This window comes from Triticum urartu, chromosome 6A (genome assembly GCF_056163025.1).
Source record: "Triticum urartu cultivar PI428250 chromosome 6A, HENAU_Tu73, whole genome shotgun sequence".
In the NCBI taxonomy this organism is placed as follows: Eukaryota; Viridiplantae; Streptophyta; class Magnoliopsida; order Poales; family Poaceae; genus Triticum; species Triticum urartu.
In genome coordinates, this window is record NC_141878.1 from 359,553,940 (window position 1) to 359,572,622 (window position 18,683).

The 18,683-nt window shown below is 46.4% G+C and overlaps 1 protein-coding gene across 1 annotated transcript; it reads right to left on the minus strand.

Moving 5' to 3' along the window:
- Window positions 1-7,967: 7,967 nt before the first annotated feature.
- On the minus strand, window positions 7,968-8,695 carry LOC147965240 (uncharacterized). Its single transcript, XM_087530364.1, has 4 exons — window positions 8,543-8,695; window positions 8,297-8,449; window positions 8,142-8,204; window positions 7,968-8,051 (listed from the first exon to the last, which is right to left on the minus strand). Exons 1-4 carry the CDS (start codon window positions 8,693-8,695, stop codon window positions 7,968-7,970), a joined length of 453 nt encoding a protein of 150 aa, XP_087386490.1.
- Between the last annotated feature and the right edge of the window lie 9,988 nt (window positions 8,696-18,683).

The window sequence follows — 18,683 nt, forward strand, 5'->3', positions numbered from 1 at the left end:
TGGAAAAGCACAAATAGTTTAAAAGTGCCAAAAAGCTTGGAAAACCAAGAAACGTCAGTAAAAACATGACGTCCGAACAAGATCAAGTGTTCGGTGCCAATCCAAAAATTGGTCTTAGAAAAAAGAAGTGCTTCTGTCGTGCTTTAACATGATACATCCTATCTCAAGACTTCGAGCGGGTCATCCTACGGCTTCAACCTCCTGTCTCGAGGGCAGAATACTTCTCATTAGGCCAGTTTAGCAAACTAAACTCTAGCGGTTTTGAGAGAGAAATTAGGCCCCCGGGCTAGTGACCGCACACTCGTGTCGAAAAAAGGAGTGATAAATAATAATAAAACTTTGCAACGACTAAGAAGAAGAACACTTATTATAAAACGGCTCAAATAAACTTAAGAGCCCCCAAGTGACTTGGGTAGAAGAATGATTGCATGTACCAAAGTACTTATATCATATCTATGTTCAACCGAACTTTAAACGCGTCTTAACCGACCGTCGGCTTCTCCCTCTTCGGTCAAGGACCGAAAAGTGTTATGTTCTCCATCGGTCGAGAATATCGACGGTGTTTCCAATAACCAGGCAATCAGGCCATAAGGCTGTAATAGACAAAGCGCGCTCAGGGAACTTATGCTATATTGCCGTGAAGTGTAAGAAGCATCTTCAAAGAAAATAGTACCCCCACCGATACCTTTCTTCGGTGATCATTGTTATTATGAGACTTGTGCAATAGATTTTTTTGTACTCATGAGTTCCGTTGTGTGCCGGCCATCATTGAAAACTATAAGAGCGCTAGCTTTCGGCTTCACCCAGTCTGAGGTCCGGCTCGGTTGACCCGATCATGACAATCGCAGAGGTGCTCCCTTTACTCCCTAGCCGAACAATCGGGAACGTAGGGGTAAACACAGGAGCGAGGCAACCCAGCTTACAAATCGCTTAAGTCAATATGGTGCATATTGTGGCGTAATACACGAACAAGGAACGAAGCCGTACAAGTATAATCATATGCAACAGGAAAAGCTTCATAAAGGAAGCCCCCAAGTAAACGGGGTATTTGAATTTATGCGTCACAAACAAAGTTTGGACAAGGAAAATTTTTTACAAGCAACTTTTTTCCAAAAAAGTATAATGCTTGGTCGAACCGAGCACAAGTTAGAAATTAAAGCTTTGACCATGAAAGCGACTTAGCTGGTTAATGTGTTCGGTATTGATGACGCGGTCCGAGCTCGATGCGGGGCAAGGTTCCGTCCCCCAAGCTGGTCCCGAGGTGGCGGAGCGGAGAGCTCGACACGCCGAAGTGGTGACATGGCACGATCAATGCAGACCGGCAGAGTGACGCCGAAGTCCCCGGATCATTTTCCTGTGCACAAAAAATAGTGCAAACCGGAGATAATAGTAATAATGATAATAAAAAGTATGTTACATAATAAATAATTTATGCAAAGTGAGGAATAGAAGAAATATGGCCTGGCGCCGAAGCCAATGTCGATGCCGGGCATCGGTGTGATGTAGTAAAGGCGTGGCAAAGCCTGAATTCACAGGTCGGTCCGAGCTCCGGATGCGGCGTTCGCCGGACTATGTACGAAAACTGATCGAACCACCACGCGAACATCGTTAATGCAGTCACCATTTGATAGACCTGTGCACATATCATGAACAAACCAGAGTAATAATTCCTTGGGAAAAATGAACCCAAACAAGCAAAAAATACTGGGATTAATAGCACCTGGTTTATTTGTTGTAGCAATCCGAAGGAAGGCGATTCCCAAAATTGGGACTCGCTCCGCACACCCATTGCCTGATGGGCGATAAAACGACGGCATGGCAATGCTGGTAAAGGTTGACTCGCCGAGGCAAAGCCCTCGGTCCAGCTAACGTGACGGAGCTGGTCGGCTAGTGATGCCGAAGCGTCCGGAGTAGGTTGATGAAGAGATGGCGAAGCCCTCGGTCCAGCCGAGATGTCGAAGTAGGTCGGCGTGATGGACACCAGCTTGAAGAAGCAATAGTGCGGCCCTGCCGATGCAGGTCGTGACATGGTCGATGCTGGCTTGATGAAGTGAATGTGCGGTGATGCCGGTATGCCCGCTCTGTGTAATCCATGGGGCGGCGATGTTGGTGATGATTTATCCTTCGCAATGCCGAACTCTTGTTCGGCTTGCCGATATGATGATCGAAGGAATTGAGCTCGGCTCAATAAAGCGGCGACGTGTGTAGCGCAGGTCGGCATCCGTGGAGCAATACCGTCGGACTGGTTCGACACTAGCGTGATTGTGAAGATTACCTCGAAGGAGGCTTAAAATTTTATGGGTACGTGTTTAAAAACAACGCACAATACCACATAAGAAAATTCCTTTAAAAAGGTTGTCCAATATCACGTTCATAAAGAAACATGAATTCGGGTTGGATCCGTATTCGCGCAGAAAACAGATCCAAAAATTGGTCCACTCATCGGAAGTTTCCCGGAGTTTGAACCGTTGGATCGAGCTGAAATTTGGAGGGGTGGTAGATATGGGATTTCCGCAGTAGATGAACGGTTGGATCTTCCAAAGGACCTCCGAGCTGGGCTCTGGAGACCACGCCCTACACTCGTCCAGATTCTCGTCTAGATTTGACAGGGCTCCGATATATCATAGATTCTCGTCCATGCTATCGTAGATTTGACAGGGCCCGATAGACCCCCTAATCCAGGACTCCCTCACCAGATACTCAAGATGTCCATAACCGAGGACACAGCTAACCATGATTAGTTTATACACTCTGCACAGGTTTGCGCACTTTTCCCCACAAGACTCGATCTTCTTCGTTGGATTTCTCACACTATATGGTGTTTGAGAAACGGATGACCGAGACACGGTCTTTCAGAAGCATTAACTCTTTACTTAGGGTAGACAGTACCACCTACATCCCCTACATCTGCTAGCCTACCACTGAAAGAGGTCACACAACATACTCAACTATGCCAGAGCCCATAATGGCTTGTGGCTGCACACGGAAGTTTCCAGCATGAATAATCATATGATCCCTTTGAGCCTGGGTGGCAAACCATAGGATGATCACACGGGTACTCAGGGATATCCCAGGACAACACTGGATTGCTCCAGGTGCCCAGACAACCACTGGGTGCTCCAGGGTGCCTCAACCAATCCACCCAGATGTGTATTAAAGTAGCCACCTTAAGTTTAACCATTAATTAAAACTCTCACATCTGTCATGGATCACTCAAACCCAAACCACGTCCACGAGCATAGCATAGCAATAAGCATAACGTAGAAGTAACTCCCAGGGTTTATAGGTTCTACCTCATCAACTACTTCCCAATACCCACAAGTATTCAAGTCCTAACCATGCAGTGTTTGAGGATTGAAACTAATGCATAAAAACATGGGTAAAAAAGAGTATGATCAAAGTGTTACTTGCCTTGCTGACGATCTGAAAACCCTAGTGACTCATAGTAGCACGCTTCGCATCTCCGGAAACTCTATCCTGAACAAACAATAACATACATAAGCACTCAAGCATAAGCTGCAAGGGTAAAACTCAAATGAAAGGATCCAAACTGAAAGTTCAACTAGAGAGCTTCAATTTGCAAAAAGAATCAATCGAATCGGAGCAACGAAACTCAAACTACGATCAAAAGAAGTTCAAAAACAATTCTGTCTGAAACCAAATTTTAAATTGTCAAAACCATGTTCAAGTTGATTATCTAGAAAGAGGGGAACAATGCGAAGATTTTGGCGTTGGTTTGACTGGATTTGGACAAGCGAGCAAAAAGTTGCGAGGGTTTGAAGATCAGGGACTAATCTGTGAGAAAAGTAATCGTGGATAGGTCCTTGGCCAAAAAGTAAAATAAAAGAAAAATCCTAACGAACGAACGTTCGCTGTGAAACCCTAACGAACGAAAATGTTTGCCACTGCGGATTAACGGACGAACATCCGCAAATTAAAACCGAGAGAAAAACCCTAAAAAAACTAAACCAGAGAAAAACAGGATCGGGTTTTTACCGGTTAACCGGAGGAAATCATCGGCGGCGATGACGGCAGAATCCAGCGAGACGGCGCGGTGGCGGCGGCGGCTCGCGGTGGCAGGGCAGTGGTGCGGGTCGGTGGGTGGCGGCGGCTGTAGCAGCGGGCGGCGACGCGAGCTGCGGTGGCGGGGCGGGGTGAGGACGAGGGGCGGCGGCGGGCGGCGCTTATAAAGGCCCGAGTGGGGTCTGCCTTGCGGGTGGGGGCGCCGGGAGGAGTCCGGCTCGAACTCCCGAGCTCTGGCGGCAGCGGCGCGGAGTCCTCGCGCGGGAGGAAGGCGGCGGCGCAGCGGGCCGGCCTGCTCGGCTGGGCCTTCGGCCCAGTCGGGCGGGAAGTTTTTTTTAATTAATTTTGCCCTAAAGAAAAATCCTAATAAAATATTAAAAAATTCTAAAAAATACCAGAAACAATTTTCACCGTCTAAACCTAGTATTTAGAACAAAGTGAACATTTTTCTGACCTAAAAATGCATATTTTTCTAATTGAAATAAAATAGCAAATAAAATCCAAATAAATTATAAATTTGATTTTAAATTTTCTTCTCCAATATTCCTCTCTTTTGAAGAAGTCATATTATCTTCTCTCTTTTATTTTTAATATTGAAAATAAATGGAGAGAAAAATATTAAAATCAAATTGATCCTCTTTTCAAATTTGAGAAAATTTAAATATGAAAATTTTATGAAACCTCCAACTCTCTCCTTGGGTCCTTGAGTTGCTTAAGATTTCTAGGATCACAACCAAAATGCAAATAAAATATGATATGCATATGATGACCTATGTATAACATCCAAATCAAAAAATTGGGATGTTTCAATTTAACTTTCCCACACAAGACTTCAACATCTCTAACAATCCCAACCGGTGAAATAGTATCTCTATTGGCAAGCTTAATTGTAACATCAATACCTTCTAACTCAGCAGGTGCAATATCATGCATAATTTCTTCAAATAAAGAATGAGGTATTGCACTCGTGCTAGCACCCATATCACATAAGCCATGATAGCAATGATCTCCTATTTTAACAGAAATAACAGGCATGCCTACAATAGGTCTATGTTTATTTTTAGTATCTGGTATAGCAATTCTAGCAGCTTCATCACAAAAGTAATAACATGCCCATCTATATTATCGGACAAGAGATCTTTAAGCATAGCAATACTAGGTTCAACTTTAATTTGCTCAGAGGGTTTGGGTGTTCTAATGTTACTTTTGTTGACCACAGTTGAAGCTTTAGCATGATCATTTATTCTAACGGGGAAAGGTGATTTCTCAATATAAGCGGTAGGAACAACAGAATCAACATTATAAGTGATAGTCTTTTCTTCAACTTTAATAGGTTCAACTACTTTTACTTCAATGGGAGGATGATATTTAAGCCACTTGTCCTTAGGGAGATCAACATGAGTAGCAAATGATTCACAGAAAGAAACTACTATTTTAGAGTCAAGTCCATATTTAGTGCTAAATTCACGAAAAGCATCGGTATCCATAAAAGATTTAACACAATCAAACTTAGGTGTTATACCTGACTTCTTACCTTCATCGAGTTCCCAATCTTTAGAGTTGCTTTTAATTCTTTCCAATAAATCCCATCTGAATTCAATAGTCTTCATCATAAAAGATCCAGTACAAGAAGTATCGAGCATGGAGCGATTATTGGGAGAAAGCCGAGCATAAAATTTTTGAATAATAATTTCTCTTGAGAGCTCATGATTGGGGCATGAATATAACATTGACTTAAGCCTCCCCCAAGCTTGAGCGATGCTTTCTCCTTCGTGAGGCCAAAAATTATATATATAATTACGATCACGATGAACCAGATGCATAGGATAAAACTTCTGATGAAATTCCAATTTCAATCGGTTGTAGTTCCATAATCCAATATCATCACATAGCCTAAACCATGTCAATGTCTTTCCCTTCAAAGATAAAGGGAAGACCTTCTTATTGATAACATCCACGGGTATACCTGCAAGCTTAAATAATCCACAAACTTCATCCACATAGATTAGGTGCAAATCGGGATGCAATGTTCCATCTCTTGTAAAAGGATTAGCTAGCGGTTTCTCTATCATACCCGAAGGAATTTCAAAGTAAATATTTTCAGTAGGTTCAGTAGGTTGAGGAGCAACTCTTTTCTCTACTGGTCGGGGTGAAGATACCCCAAACAAGCCACTACAGGAATCAGCTATTTTGCCGTCTGCCACGGCGGACGGCAAAGGCCTTCGCCGTCAGCCGCGGACGGCAAAAGGCTCCGGCAAAGTAGGCTACGGTAAACAGCTACTTTGCCGTCTGCTTCCTGGCGGCTGACGGCAAAGGCCCTTTGCCGTCTGCGGCGGACGGCAAAGAGAGCGGACGGCAATAATTGCGCTGTCAGTCCGTTAAGTGGCTAACGGCAGGCCTTTGCCGTCCGCCGCTGACGGCAAAATTTCTAGTGTCTTTGCCGTCCGCCGTATGATGTCATCTACACGTCACTACATGGCAGGTTCTTTGCCGTCTGCCACTGATGGCAAAGTCTTTGCCGTCTGCCACTATAGGCAAACTGACCAAATGGGTCAGCTCCCAGGAAGCACAGCTGGATGCCACGTGTCTTCTTTGCAGTCCGCGGCAGACGGCAAAGAGCCCGTTGCCGTCGGTGGCAGATGGCAAAGAGCCTGCATATTGGCTCTTTTATCTGTTTTTTATTAAATCCAACAATTTTCATCACAAATATATATGACATATATAGATATATTTCAAAAGGCCATTACAGAGCAAACATATAAGATATCCAACACATAACTTCATCATCCAACCATATATATTACATGCATAGTTCCATCATACATAACAAGTTCAACATAGAGGCATCCAACCATATATATTACAATAGTTTCATCCAACAATACATGCATAGTTCAACGATACAAAAGAAACAGAGAAAGGGATAAGGAGCACTCCATCTATGCAAGCTTTCGTCAAGTGAACGAAATCTGCAAAATGAAAAATAAGAAAGTTAGAACAAGAAGAGTAGAACAAGAAGAAGAGTAGAACAAGAAGAAGACTAGAACAAGAAGACTAGAACAAGAAGAAGACTAGAACAAGAAGAGTATGTCATTTATGAGCTAACTTACGTGAAATGGATCATATATGAGCTAACTAAGTTGAAATGGGTCGTTTATGAGCTAGCTAAGGTGAAATGGATCATTTATGAGCTAACTTAGTTGAAATGGGTCGTTTATGAGCTAACTAAGGTCAAATGGATCGTTTTTGAGGTAACTAAGGTGAAATGGATCGTTTTTTAGCTAACTTAGGTGAAATGGATCATTTATGAGCTAACTTAGTTGAAATGGATCGTTTTTGAGCTAACTTAGGTGAAATGGATCATTTATGAGCTAATTTAGTTGAAATGGATCTTTTTGAGCTAACTTAGGTGAAATGGATCATTTAAGAGCTAATTTAGGTGAAATGGATCGTTTTTTAGCTAACTTGGTGAAATGGATCGTTTATGAGCTAAATTAGTTGAAATGGATCGTTTATGAGATAACCTAGGTAAGATGGTCATTTTGGAGTTAACCTAGGTGAAATGGGTCATTTTAAAGCTAACGTAGGTAAAATGGATCATTTAGGAGCTAATCTAGGTAAAATGGGTCATTTTTGAGCTAACTTGGATGAACTGGATCATTTATAAGCTAACCTAGGTAAAATGGGTCATTTTAGAGCTAACTTAGGTAAAATGGATCGTCTATGAGCTAACTAAGCTAATTATGCAATTTTTGACATAAGTAAGCTAAGTACAGATCGTTTTAGAGCTAACTTAGGTAAAATGGATGGTTTTGGAGGTCAGTAAGCTTATTAAGTCATTTTGGAGGAGAAGAAGCTAAGTCTAGGTCATTATGGTAAGCATTGGAGGAAATAAAGCTAAGTCTAGGTCTTTATGCATGTGTTAAGCAAAACACTAGATAAACTTACCAAGATCCAGGAGGTGTAGGAGCGGGGTGGCTCGTGTCGGTAGATGGAGAAGGATCGTGCGATGCTTGTCTGGAGTTACGCTGCACCAAAGATCATTTCCAATGTCTTGTTAGCATGATGACACTCAAATGTTAAGACTAGCAAGTGATGTCCATTCAAATAAAACTCACCGTGGTCCCAGGAGCAATCACTGGCATCGGCGGAGCGGTCTGACCTGTCTTCTCGCACACAGACTGCACATTTGGTTTTGACGACTCGGTCATACTAGTTAGTAATGAGACAAACACTACATGAATGTTTTGGCTAATCTGCAGAAGAAACTTACCACAAGGAGCTCGTACATGGCCCTTGCCTGCATGTCATTCCGTGCCCTCTCCTCCTCCATCATCTTTGTCGTCCTCTCCTCCAACTCCCGCTGCCTCTCCGCCGCCTCCGCCAGAAGTTTCTCCGTTCTATCTCTCTCACTCTGTATAGCAGCCTGCAACACCACTCACATGACCATTTGTAATCATTGATGGAAGCGCACACAATGTAATTAATGGAGAAAGATAACTGAGTACGTATCACTAACCTTGATGGCGAGTTGCACTGGCCGTTCACGAGGCCTTATCTCAGGAGCGGAGCTCGACTGGCGCGCCTTGATCTCCGGGAGAGTGCTAGGACAACGGATAAGTCCATCTCCAATGGCTATGGAGCCATGGGACCTCCCGCCACCAGATATCATCACCAGCTCTGGATCAATGGGACCCTGGCTCGGGTTAAAGTCCTCCCCTTTCCTCGCCTTCCCCTCATCTCTATATCTCACGAGCTTGTTGTGGGAGGAGATGTTGGTGAAGTTGTTTGCATCATCGAGGTCAGACTGAGAGAAAGCCTTGACTTTCTTGAAAGAGGCAGTGTGGGCCATGGCATACAGGTCGTACACCTCTGGCACCTTATCCGCCTTATTGTAGCATGCCTGAAAGAGAGAAACAATGAAAATTAGTAATTAAAGGGCTCAAGCTAGCATGATGAATGAATTGCATGAATCATGAAGCAAACCACATACCCAGTTGCGCCCGAACTGATATAAGTTGGAGCTGCCTTGATGGTGTGGCACACCTTGCATTTGGGCACGTTTGTCCTTGGCCTCATTGTGGAGGGATAGCCATTGTTTTGAGCACCACTCATCGACCAACACCTCCCAACAATCCATCTGATCCGCACACCATCTCGGAGGCGCCTAAGTTAGCAAATAGAAACTTGAGCACTACGGCTAAGAATTACTAAATGAAGGAACTTATGTAGAGAAGGCCTTAAGAATTACCTTCATGTACTGCTCCTTACTCAGGAACTTATCGCGGCACGCCGGCTTGGTCTTCTTGATACCACGCAAGGCGTAGTAGTCTTGAACAGCCTGCACCCGAGCCTCGTGCCGTAAGTTCTGGAGTAGGCGCTTGCAGACGTTCTCGATAACATGTGCCGCGTCCTCCTCGTATCCCTCCTCACACCTGTAGAATGTCTGCAATCAAATGAGACAATATTGATTAGTACAATTAATAAATAGCTAGTTGAAGATTTTTAAATGTGTAAAGGAGAAATTACCCAGAACTTTCTGATCACCATGTCTGCCCTCGTGTCGCACATGACACCGTCGATAATCTCATTCGGCGGGGCCGGGGCAGCCACGTAGTGCTCCCAGCTCAATCCAAGCTCTGGAAGCCGACCCTCACCAGGCAACGTGACAAACCCCGGGAAGTTTTGCCGGCAAAGAACTCCAAGGACGGAGTTGGGCCGGCGGACACTATGATGGTGGTCCCAACCCCTGCAGCATGACAAGGCCAACGCATTAGTTATTTGAAGAAACGTGAATGCAGAAGGTACAAAAATATTAAATGCACTTACGTACCTCTCCCCATCAGGGAAAATCAACCACCTCTGCTCGCGGGTCACCGGCACGGACGGGAGCCGTGTAGCACCACGCTGGTAGACGTTGCCCCCCTCCTCCGCCTCCTCATCAGTCGGCTCCCCGACATCATCAGCATGGCCACTCGGCTCCCCGCCATGCTCAAGCTGACCCGGCCAGGTACCCCATCCAGGCGTGTGCTCCTCCGGGGTCTCGTGGGCCCAAGTCTCGTGGGCCGAAGGCCCATCAACCCGAGGCTCGTGGGCCGAAGACTCGTGGACTGGAGGCTCGTGGACCGGAGTCCGTGCAGCCTCCTCCTCAGACGAGTCCACCCTAGCAGTCACGTGCTCGGGTGAAACAGCTGGGGGTGGCGGCGAGGAAGGTGCCCTAGTAGTCACCGTACGTCCTCTCCCGCGACCACGTGCTCCAGCTCCTCTCTTCTTCTTACCTCGTCCCCTGCTGGGCACCGCGGTCGACGAAGAAGGGCCCGGCGGTGTCGCCATACTGTCCAGCAACGCTCGGCGGAGAGGTGCGTGTGGATTGGAAGACCTCGCACCACGCGCCGACGAAGAAGGGGCCTCGGCGCGCTCCCGACCAGCGCCCACCATCTTTCAACACCTGCCATGACAAAGAATAAACGAAATTAGTACAACATAAAAAAAGTACCGACATGAATAATAATATGTATATCACTTAAGTGTATCATCATCAAGTACAACATAAAAAAATTGAATACCTGACACTACTAATAATCTCGATCAGTATCATCAATAAATGCATAATCATCATCATCACTATAATCAATGATGGGCTCATAGGGTTCATTGGCATCAACATGTGCAAGGCCACCTTGACATAATCGGTCAAGCATTGACAGGTCATCCGCAGCAGTAACCTCTTCTTGTTCCGGCTCTTCTTGTTCCTCCTCTGGGGTGATGTCGGATTCATTGTCGCTGTCTACTTCAATGTTTTGGGGTGAAGTATAGCGGTTCTTGAAACGCTTTTTGGAAAGACGTGTCTCTTGGAAGAATTCTCCTTCATATGTGTCTGGGTTAATGTGAGGTTCATAATCCTCTTCCTTTGGGGGAGAAAGTCTAGCACGTGGCGGCACTTCATAAACGACATCCCAACCTTTCAGATTTGGATTAGTTTGGCAGGCCCACGGTAGATAGAATACTTGGGTTGCCTGTTGAGCCATAATATAGACATCAGGAACATCTAAATGAGTGCTTTGGTTGATTTCAACTAGCCCTATATGTTCATGAGTCCTTCTAGTCTCCTTCGGCTGAAACCAATAACATTTGAAGACTACGACATTCGGTGGGTTTTCACCATAGAACAGAAGTTCATAAATTGCTTCAACTCTCCCATAATACTCGGTACCTCCTTCACCGATAGCAGATACACAACAATTTGTAGACTTTCGGTCGGCCATAGATGGCTCTTTGCCATAGGTACGAAAGTGATACCCGTTGATGTCGTACTTGTCAAATGAATGGACCTTATAGTCAAAACCATTAGCGACTTGTCTCAATTCGGCGTCCATAGACTCTGAATTAGCCTACAAGTTTAATATGAAAGGATTGTTGCATTATGCACAAATTAGCGAATGAAATGAAATTGTCTAATAGAAATTACCGTTTGTTTGAACCAAGAGATGAAACCGGGATAGCCACCTCCTTGCTTTGCGAGAAGCTCATACTCTTCGATGGAATCCTTTTGGATCTCCGCTCCATACGAGAATATGGCGACGTATCGACTGTATGACATATCCAGGAATAAGAGTAGTTCAAAGGAAATAGAAGTTGCGAAACAATGTACCGAGAACTTACTCGATGTACGGCCGCACTTCTATCAGGTTGTTGAAGATATACAACGAAATGGTCCGCCATTCTTCGTTATCCAAAGATACTGGATGTGAAACACTAGCTGGTGCGAGATTCCCTTTGAATAGGCTGAGGTTGGATCCACCCTTTTTAGGCTCGTCAGCATTGTACCGAGGCTTTGGATTATGCAAATGACGATTTTTGGCTTCGTAGTGCGCTGTTACGAAGTTTGCCGCCTCCTCTGTGATGAATGCCTCAGCCATCGATGCTTCAATTCTACGTTTATTTTTACATTTTCTTGAAGCGTCTTCTGCATCCTCTCAGTTGGGTAGCACCAACGATTTTGCACGGGCCCCCCCAATCTTGCCTCGGTCGGGAGATGCAAAATCAAATGCTGCATTGGATTAAAGAAGCCCGGTGGAAAGATCTTCTCTAACTTGCAGATCAACTCCGGCGCCAACTCTTCCATTTCTTCTAGCACGCCAGGCGATAGTTCTTTCGCACAAAGAACACGGAAGAAATAGCTGAGTTCTGCCAATACTAGCCATTCATCCTCAGGGATGAAGCCACGCAACATCACCGACATTACCCGCTCAATCCATATGTGCCAATCATGACTCTTGAGACCAAATATCTTCAGTTTATCAAGATTCGCTCCCCTCTTTAGATTCGCTGCATACCCATCGGGGAACATCAACTGCTGTTGCACCCACAAGAGAATTTCCCTCATAGCTGGCCTTCCAAGATTGAACCATGCCTTTGGCTTCGTCCAGTTCTGCTTTCCTTTCGGTTCTTTCATGTTTTGTAACGGCCTATCACATAGCGCCTCCAGATCGACTCTAGCCTTAGTATTATCCTTTGACTTCCCATCTATGCCGAACGATGTACCAAAAAGTGCCTCGGCGATATTCTTCTCAGTGTGCATCACGTCAATGTTGTGTGGGCAAAGGAGGTCTTTGAAGTAAGGCAGATCCCATAAGCATGTTTTGTGAGTCCACGCGTGCTTAGTATTATACCCCTTGAAGTACCCTGGACGTTGTGGATCTGGCTCGAGAGCGTTTAACTGATCCAGGGTCTGTTGGCCTGTTAATGCAGGTGGTGCAGAGTTTTTGACAACTCTACCCCTGATGAAGTTCTTCTTGTCTTTCCTGAACTTATGGCGAGGATCCAGGAACTGTCTATGCATGTCGAAGCAAGAAAACTTGCGACCGGCCTGAAGCCAACGAAACTCAAGAGCTCCCTTGCATGTGGGGCACGGGAACCTTCCATGCACACACCAGCCAACGAATAGCGCATACGCCGGCAAGTCATGCGTCGAGTACATGTACCAGACACGCATTATGAAGTTCCGTTTGCTAAAGGCGTCGTATGTCTTGAACCCATTATCCCAGGCTTCTTGCAATTCGTCCTTAAGCGGCTGCATGTACACATTCATATTTTTTCCCGGATAGTTGGGTCCTGGAATTATCAACGTTAGGAAAATGTTCTTTCTTTGCATAATCTGTCCGGGGGGGAGATTGAGTGGAAAGACAAATATGGGCCAACAACTGTATTGGGCTGCCGTCATACCAAACACACTGAACCCATCCGTGCTGATGCCGACTCAAGGATGCCTCGGATCTGCCGCTTTGTCAGCATGTAATTCATCAAACTTTTTCCACGCAACACCATCTGATGTGTGTACCATCATCAGATTCCCATCTGCATCTAGTTCGGTTCTTTTGCCTGTTTTGTGCCATGTCATCTGTCTGGCCGTCTCTTCGACCATGAAAAGACGTTGAAGTCTTGGTACGATTGGCATATACCGAAGAACACTAACGGGGATTTTGGTCTGTGTCTTCTCACCCATACCGTTGTCTACCACAATATACCTGGAACACTTGCAAATGGGACAATAGTTCAAGTCCACATAGTCAAGCCTAAATAAGGCACATCCTTTCTCACAGGCATGTATCTTCTCATAGGGCATCTTCAGTGCACGGAGGATTTTGTCCGACTGGTATAGGTTTGCAGGCATTACATGGCCTTTGGGTAGAAAGCGTCCAAATACTGTCATAATTGCGTCATAGCATTCTCTGCCCAAGTTGAACTGAGCCTTCAAAGCCATTACTTGTGAGATGGCATCCAACTGACAAAGCTCAGTGTGCTCGTGGAGCGGACGTTTCGAAGACTCCAACATTTCATTAAAGGCCTTTGCAGATTCCTCCATCTCCTCGTCCGAATCCCGAGCATCATCATAGCCTTGCACCATGTTTTCCATCCCGGTACCATGCTCGTCGGTGCGACGACGATCCACCTCAGCTCGGTCACGTTGGGCAGACTCACCATGAAATGTCCACACCGTATAATCGGGCGTAAAACCACTCTTCTGCAGGTGTTTGCCCATTTCAGCCTCTGTCTTCTTTTCCCAATTGCCGCACCGGAAACAGGGGCACCAGGTTTTCTTTTGGCCATTTGCAAATGCGGCTTGCACAAACCCCTTAGTTTTTGTGAACCATTCAGCGCTCCATTTGTTCTGACCAGTGTGACCGGTATACATCCAAGCACGGTCACTCATCTTGACTTTCAGAGCTACTGGACACACAACAATTATATATGTAATTCACCATGTATATATTCATTAGTTGATCTACTTTGTCAATTTTATTACGTCCATGCAACCTACACTCTAATAGGTAATGATAGGTCCTAATCCCACCCGTGTATGTGTAGATTGGGTTCATTTTCCCATGCTATGCTCCGGATCCGACGCAAAATTTCGGCAGCACCTCCCTGCTGTTCTCCTGATACACGTCTCTGCAATAAACAGAGAGGATGTGTACCCGGAGAACAACGGGGGGGGCACTGACGAAATATATGCGTCGGATCTGGAGCAAAGCATATGGGAAAACGAACCCAATCTACACATACTCGGGCTGTCCATGGATAGCGTTGGACAATTCGAAAGAATCAAGGTTATAAATATGCAAATGCATGCATATTTATAACTATGACGCTTTCGAACGGGAGACACATATTGGTTACGCATACTGATGATTCAAGACACATATATAGCTAGCTATCAAGTCTCATCGGAATAGATCAAATAATTAATGGGGAGGAGGACTTGTCATTTGTGCTCACCCACGAACGAAGGGGCAGAGCTCGTCAAACGCACGGCGAGGTCGTCGAACACCAAACATCGCAGCGATGAAACAACTGCACATTTAAAACTACACGATCAACACAATTATATATGATGTTTTTCATAACAAAATCGAAAAATATATGACCTAACTAATAATTCACAAATATATGACCCCGTCGGCCTCTGGAAGGCCAAAGAACACCTTTTCGGGAGGTGTCGGTGGTCGGGGTGTCCTGTCGGTATCGGGGTGCCGTGTCGGGGTCGGGGTGCTGTTTCGGGATCGGGGGGTCGAGGTGTCGTGTCGATGTCGGGGTAGTGCCGTGTCGGTGTCGGGGTATTGTTTCGGGGTCGGGGTGTGGTGTCGGGGTCAGGGTGTCGGGTCAGGCTCGGGGGGTCGGGGTGTCGGGGTCGGGGTGTCGGGTCAAGCCCGGGGTCGGGGTGTCGGGGTCGGGGTCTCGGGGTCGGGGTGTCGGGTCGGGGTGCCGGGTCGGGGTCGGGGTGTCGGGTCAGGCCCAGGGTCGAGGTCTCGGGGTCGGGGTCTCGGGTTGGGTGCCGGGTCGGGGTCGGGGTCTCGGGGTCGGGGTGTCGGGTCAGGCTCGGGGTCGGGGTCGGGGTGTCTGGTCGGTGTGCCGGGTCGGGGTCGGGGTGCCGTGTCGGTGTCGGGGTAAGGGTGGGTGTGGTGTCAGGGTGTCGGTGTCGGGGTGTCGTGTCGGTGTCGGGGTCGGGGTCTCGGGGTCGGGGTGTCGGGTCGGGGTGCCGGGTCGGGGTCGGGGTGCCGTGTCGGTGTCGGGGTCGGGGTGTCGAGTCAGGCTCGGGGTCGGGGTGTCGGGGTCGGGGTGTCGGGGTCGGGGTGTCGGGGTCGGGGTCGGGGTGTCGGGGTCGGGGTCTAGGGGTCGGGGTGTCGTGTCGGGGTGCCAGGTCGGGGTTGGGGTGCCGTGTCGGGTCGGGTTTTTTTCCTCTTTTTTCCTTTTCTTCTTCTTCCTATTCTTCCTTTTCTTCCTTTTTTCCTTCTTCTTCTTCTTCTTCTTCTTCTTCTTCTTCCTCCTTTCCTTTTTCCTCTTCTTCTTCTCCTCCTCTCCTCTTTTTTCTTCTTCTTCTTCCTCTTCTTCTTTTTTCTTCTCCTCCTCCTCTTCTTCTTCTTCCTTTCCTTTTTCCTCTTCTTCTTCTCCTCCTCTCCTCTTTTTCTCTTCTTCTTCTTCTTTCCTCAAACTAAACTAAACCTAAAACTAAACCTAAAACTAAAACTAAATCTAAATCTAAACTAAACATAAACCTAAAAATAATAAAACAGAAAAAAAAGGAAAAAACTAAATCTAAACCTAAAACTAAAACTAAAACTAAATCTAAACTAAAACTAAAAAGGAAAAAAAACAGAAAAAAAAAGGAGGGCGGCTCACCTGGGGCAGGGCCGGTGGAGGAGGGGGGCGGGGCAATGGAGGAGGCCCCCGGTGGAGGAGCTGGCCGGGGCGCGAGGGCGGCCTGGGGCGGCGGGGGGCGGGCCCGGGGCGGTGGGGCGCGGGGCGGCGGGGGGCCGGGGCGCCGGGGGGCCGGGGCGGGGGGGCGACGGGGCGGTGGGGCGGCGGGGGGCCGGGGCGGTGGGGCGACGGGGCGGCGGGGGCGACGGGTGGTGGGGCGACGGCGGGCGGCGGCAGCGGCGGTGGGGTGGGAAGTGGTGGCGGGGCGCGTCGGCGAGGAGAGAACAGAGAGTAACGGGCGGGGGGTACGGGCCGTTAGGTAGTGTCCTCTTTGCCGTCCGCCTCTCTTTGCCGTCTGCCCTTTTGCCTCTTTGCCGTCTGCTGGCAGACGGCAAAGAGGTGGGCCGTTAAGTTTTTTCCAAACGGGCGGGGGGTGGGGGCCACCTCTCTCTTTGCCGTCTGCCAGCGGACGGCAAAGATTCTTTGCCGTCTGCTGGCAGACGGCAAAGAGCTCGCGGACGGCAAAGAGCTTCTTTGTCGTCTGCCATTTCTTTGTCGTCCGCTTTTGGGTAGCTGATGGCAAAGAGCTTCTTTGCCGTCCGCTAGCTGACGGCAAAGAGCTGGCAGATGGCAAATGAGATGATTCCAGTAGTGAGCCCCTCAAAGGATTACTTTCCATAGTAACAAGTGACAGTAAATTTCAGCACACTATATAAATTTTTCCTTACCAAATTCCACCTACCAAAGGCGCTTCACTCCCCATCAACGGCGCCAGAAAAGAGTCTTGATGACCCACAAGTATAGGGGATCTATCTAGTCCTTTCGATAAGTAAGAGTGTCGAACCCAACGAGAAGCAAAAGGAAATGATAAGCAGTTTTCAGTAAGGTATTCTCTGCAAGCACTGAAATTATCGGTAACAGATAGTTTTGTGATAAGGTAATATGTAACGGGTAACAAGTAATAAAAGTAAATAAGGTGCAGCAAGATAGTCGAATCCTTTTGTAGCAAAGGACAAGCCTGGACAAACTCTTATATAAAGGAAAGCGCTCCCGAGGACACATGGGAATTGTCGTCAAGCTAGTTTTCATCACGCTCATATGATTCACGTTCGTTACTTTGATAATTTGATATGTGGGTGGACCGGTGCTTGGGTACTGCCCTTCCTTGGACAAGCATCATACTTATGATTAACCCCTCTTGCAAGCATCCTCAACTACAAAAGAAGTATTAAGGTAAACCTAACCATAGCATGAAACATATGGATCCAAATCAGCCCCTTACGAAGCAACGCATAAACTAGGGCTTAAGCTTCTGTCACTCTAGAAACCCATCATCTACTTATTACTTCACAATGCCTTCCCCTAGGCCCAAACAATGGTGAAGTGTCATGTACTCGACGTTCACATGACACCACTAGAGGAAAGACAACATACATCTCATCAAAATATCGAACGAATACCAAATTCACATGACTACTTATAGCAAGACTTCTCCCATGTCCTCAGGAACAAACGTAACTACTCACAAATCATATTCATGTTCATAATCATAGGGGTATTAATATGCATAAAGTATCTGAACATATGATCTTCCACCGAATAAACCAACTAGCATCAACTACAAAGAGTAATCAATAGAGGAAATGGCATGTGCCTAATGTTGACTTGCGGTCCACATGGTCACCAGGATAGTCAGAGTTTGAATATCCAATGAGATCAAAAGCCGAGCCCTTGGGATACCACAATCCAAGTGTTGGAGTGTGAGCTAGATATCGAAGAATAGGCTTCACATCCTTATGGTGTGATTCCTTTGGTGTAGCTTGAAAGCGTGCACACATGCAAACACTAAGCATAATATCTGGCCTAGATGCACATAAATACAATAAAGAGCCAATCATGGAGTGGTATACCTTTTGATCGAAGTCAATACCATTTTCATCAGTGCATAGATGACCATTTGTGGGCATAGGGATTTTGACGCCTTTGCAATCTTGCATGCCGAATTTCCTCAATACATCCTTGAGGTATTTCTCCTGAGATATGAAGATGCCATTTCGCTGTTGACGTATTTGAAGACCTAAGAAGAATCTCAGTTCTCCCATCATAGAGACATTTGATATTATTCACTCATCATATAGTCAAATTCATCACTATAATGTTGGTCAGTACAGCCAAAGATGATATCATCAACATATATTTGGCACATGAATAATTCACCATCATAGGTTTTGGTGAAAAGAGTTGGGTCAAGTGAACCGGGTTTGAAGCCTTTATTCATGAGGAATTCCTTCAAAGTATCATACCACGCCCGAGGGGCCTGCTTGAGGCCATAGAGGGCCTTATTGAGTCTGAAGACTTTGTCAGGATGCTTTGGATCTTCAAAACCTGGGGGTTGAGCAACATATACTTCTTCCTCGAGCTTACCATTGAGGAATGCACTTTTCACATCCATTTGATATAAG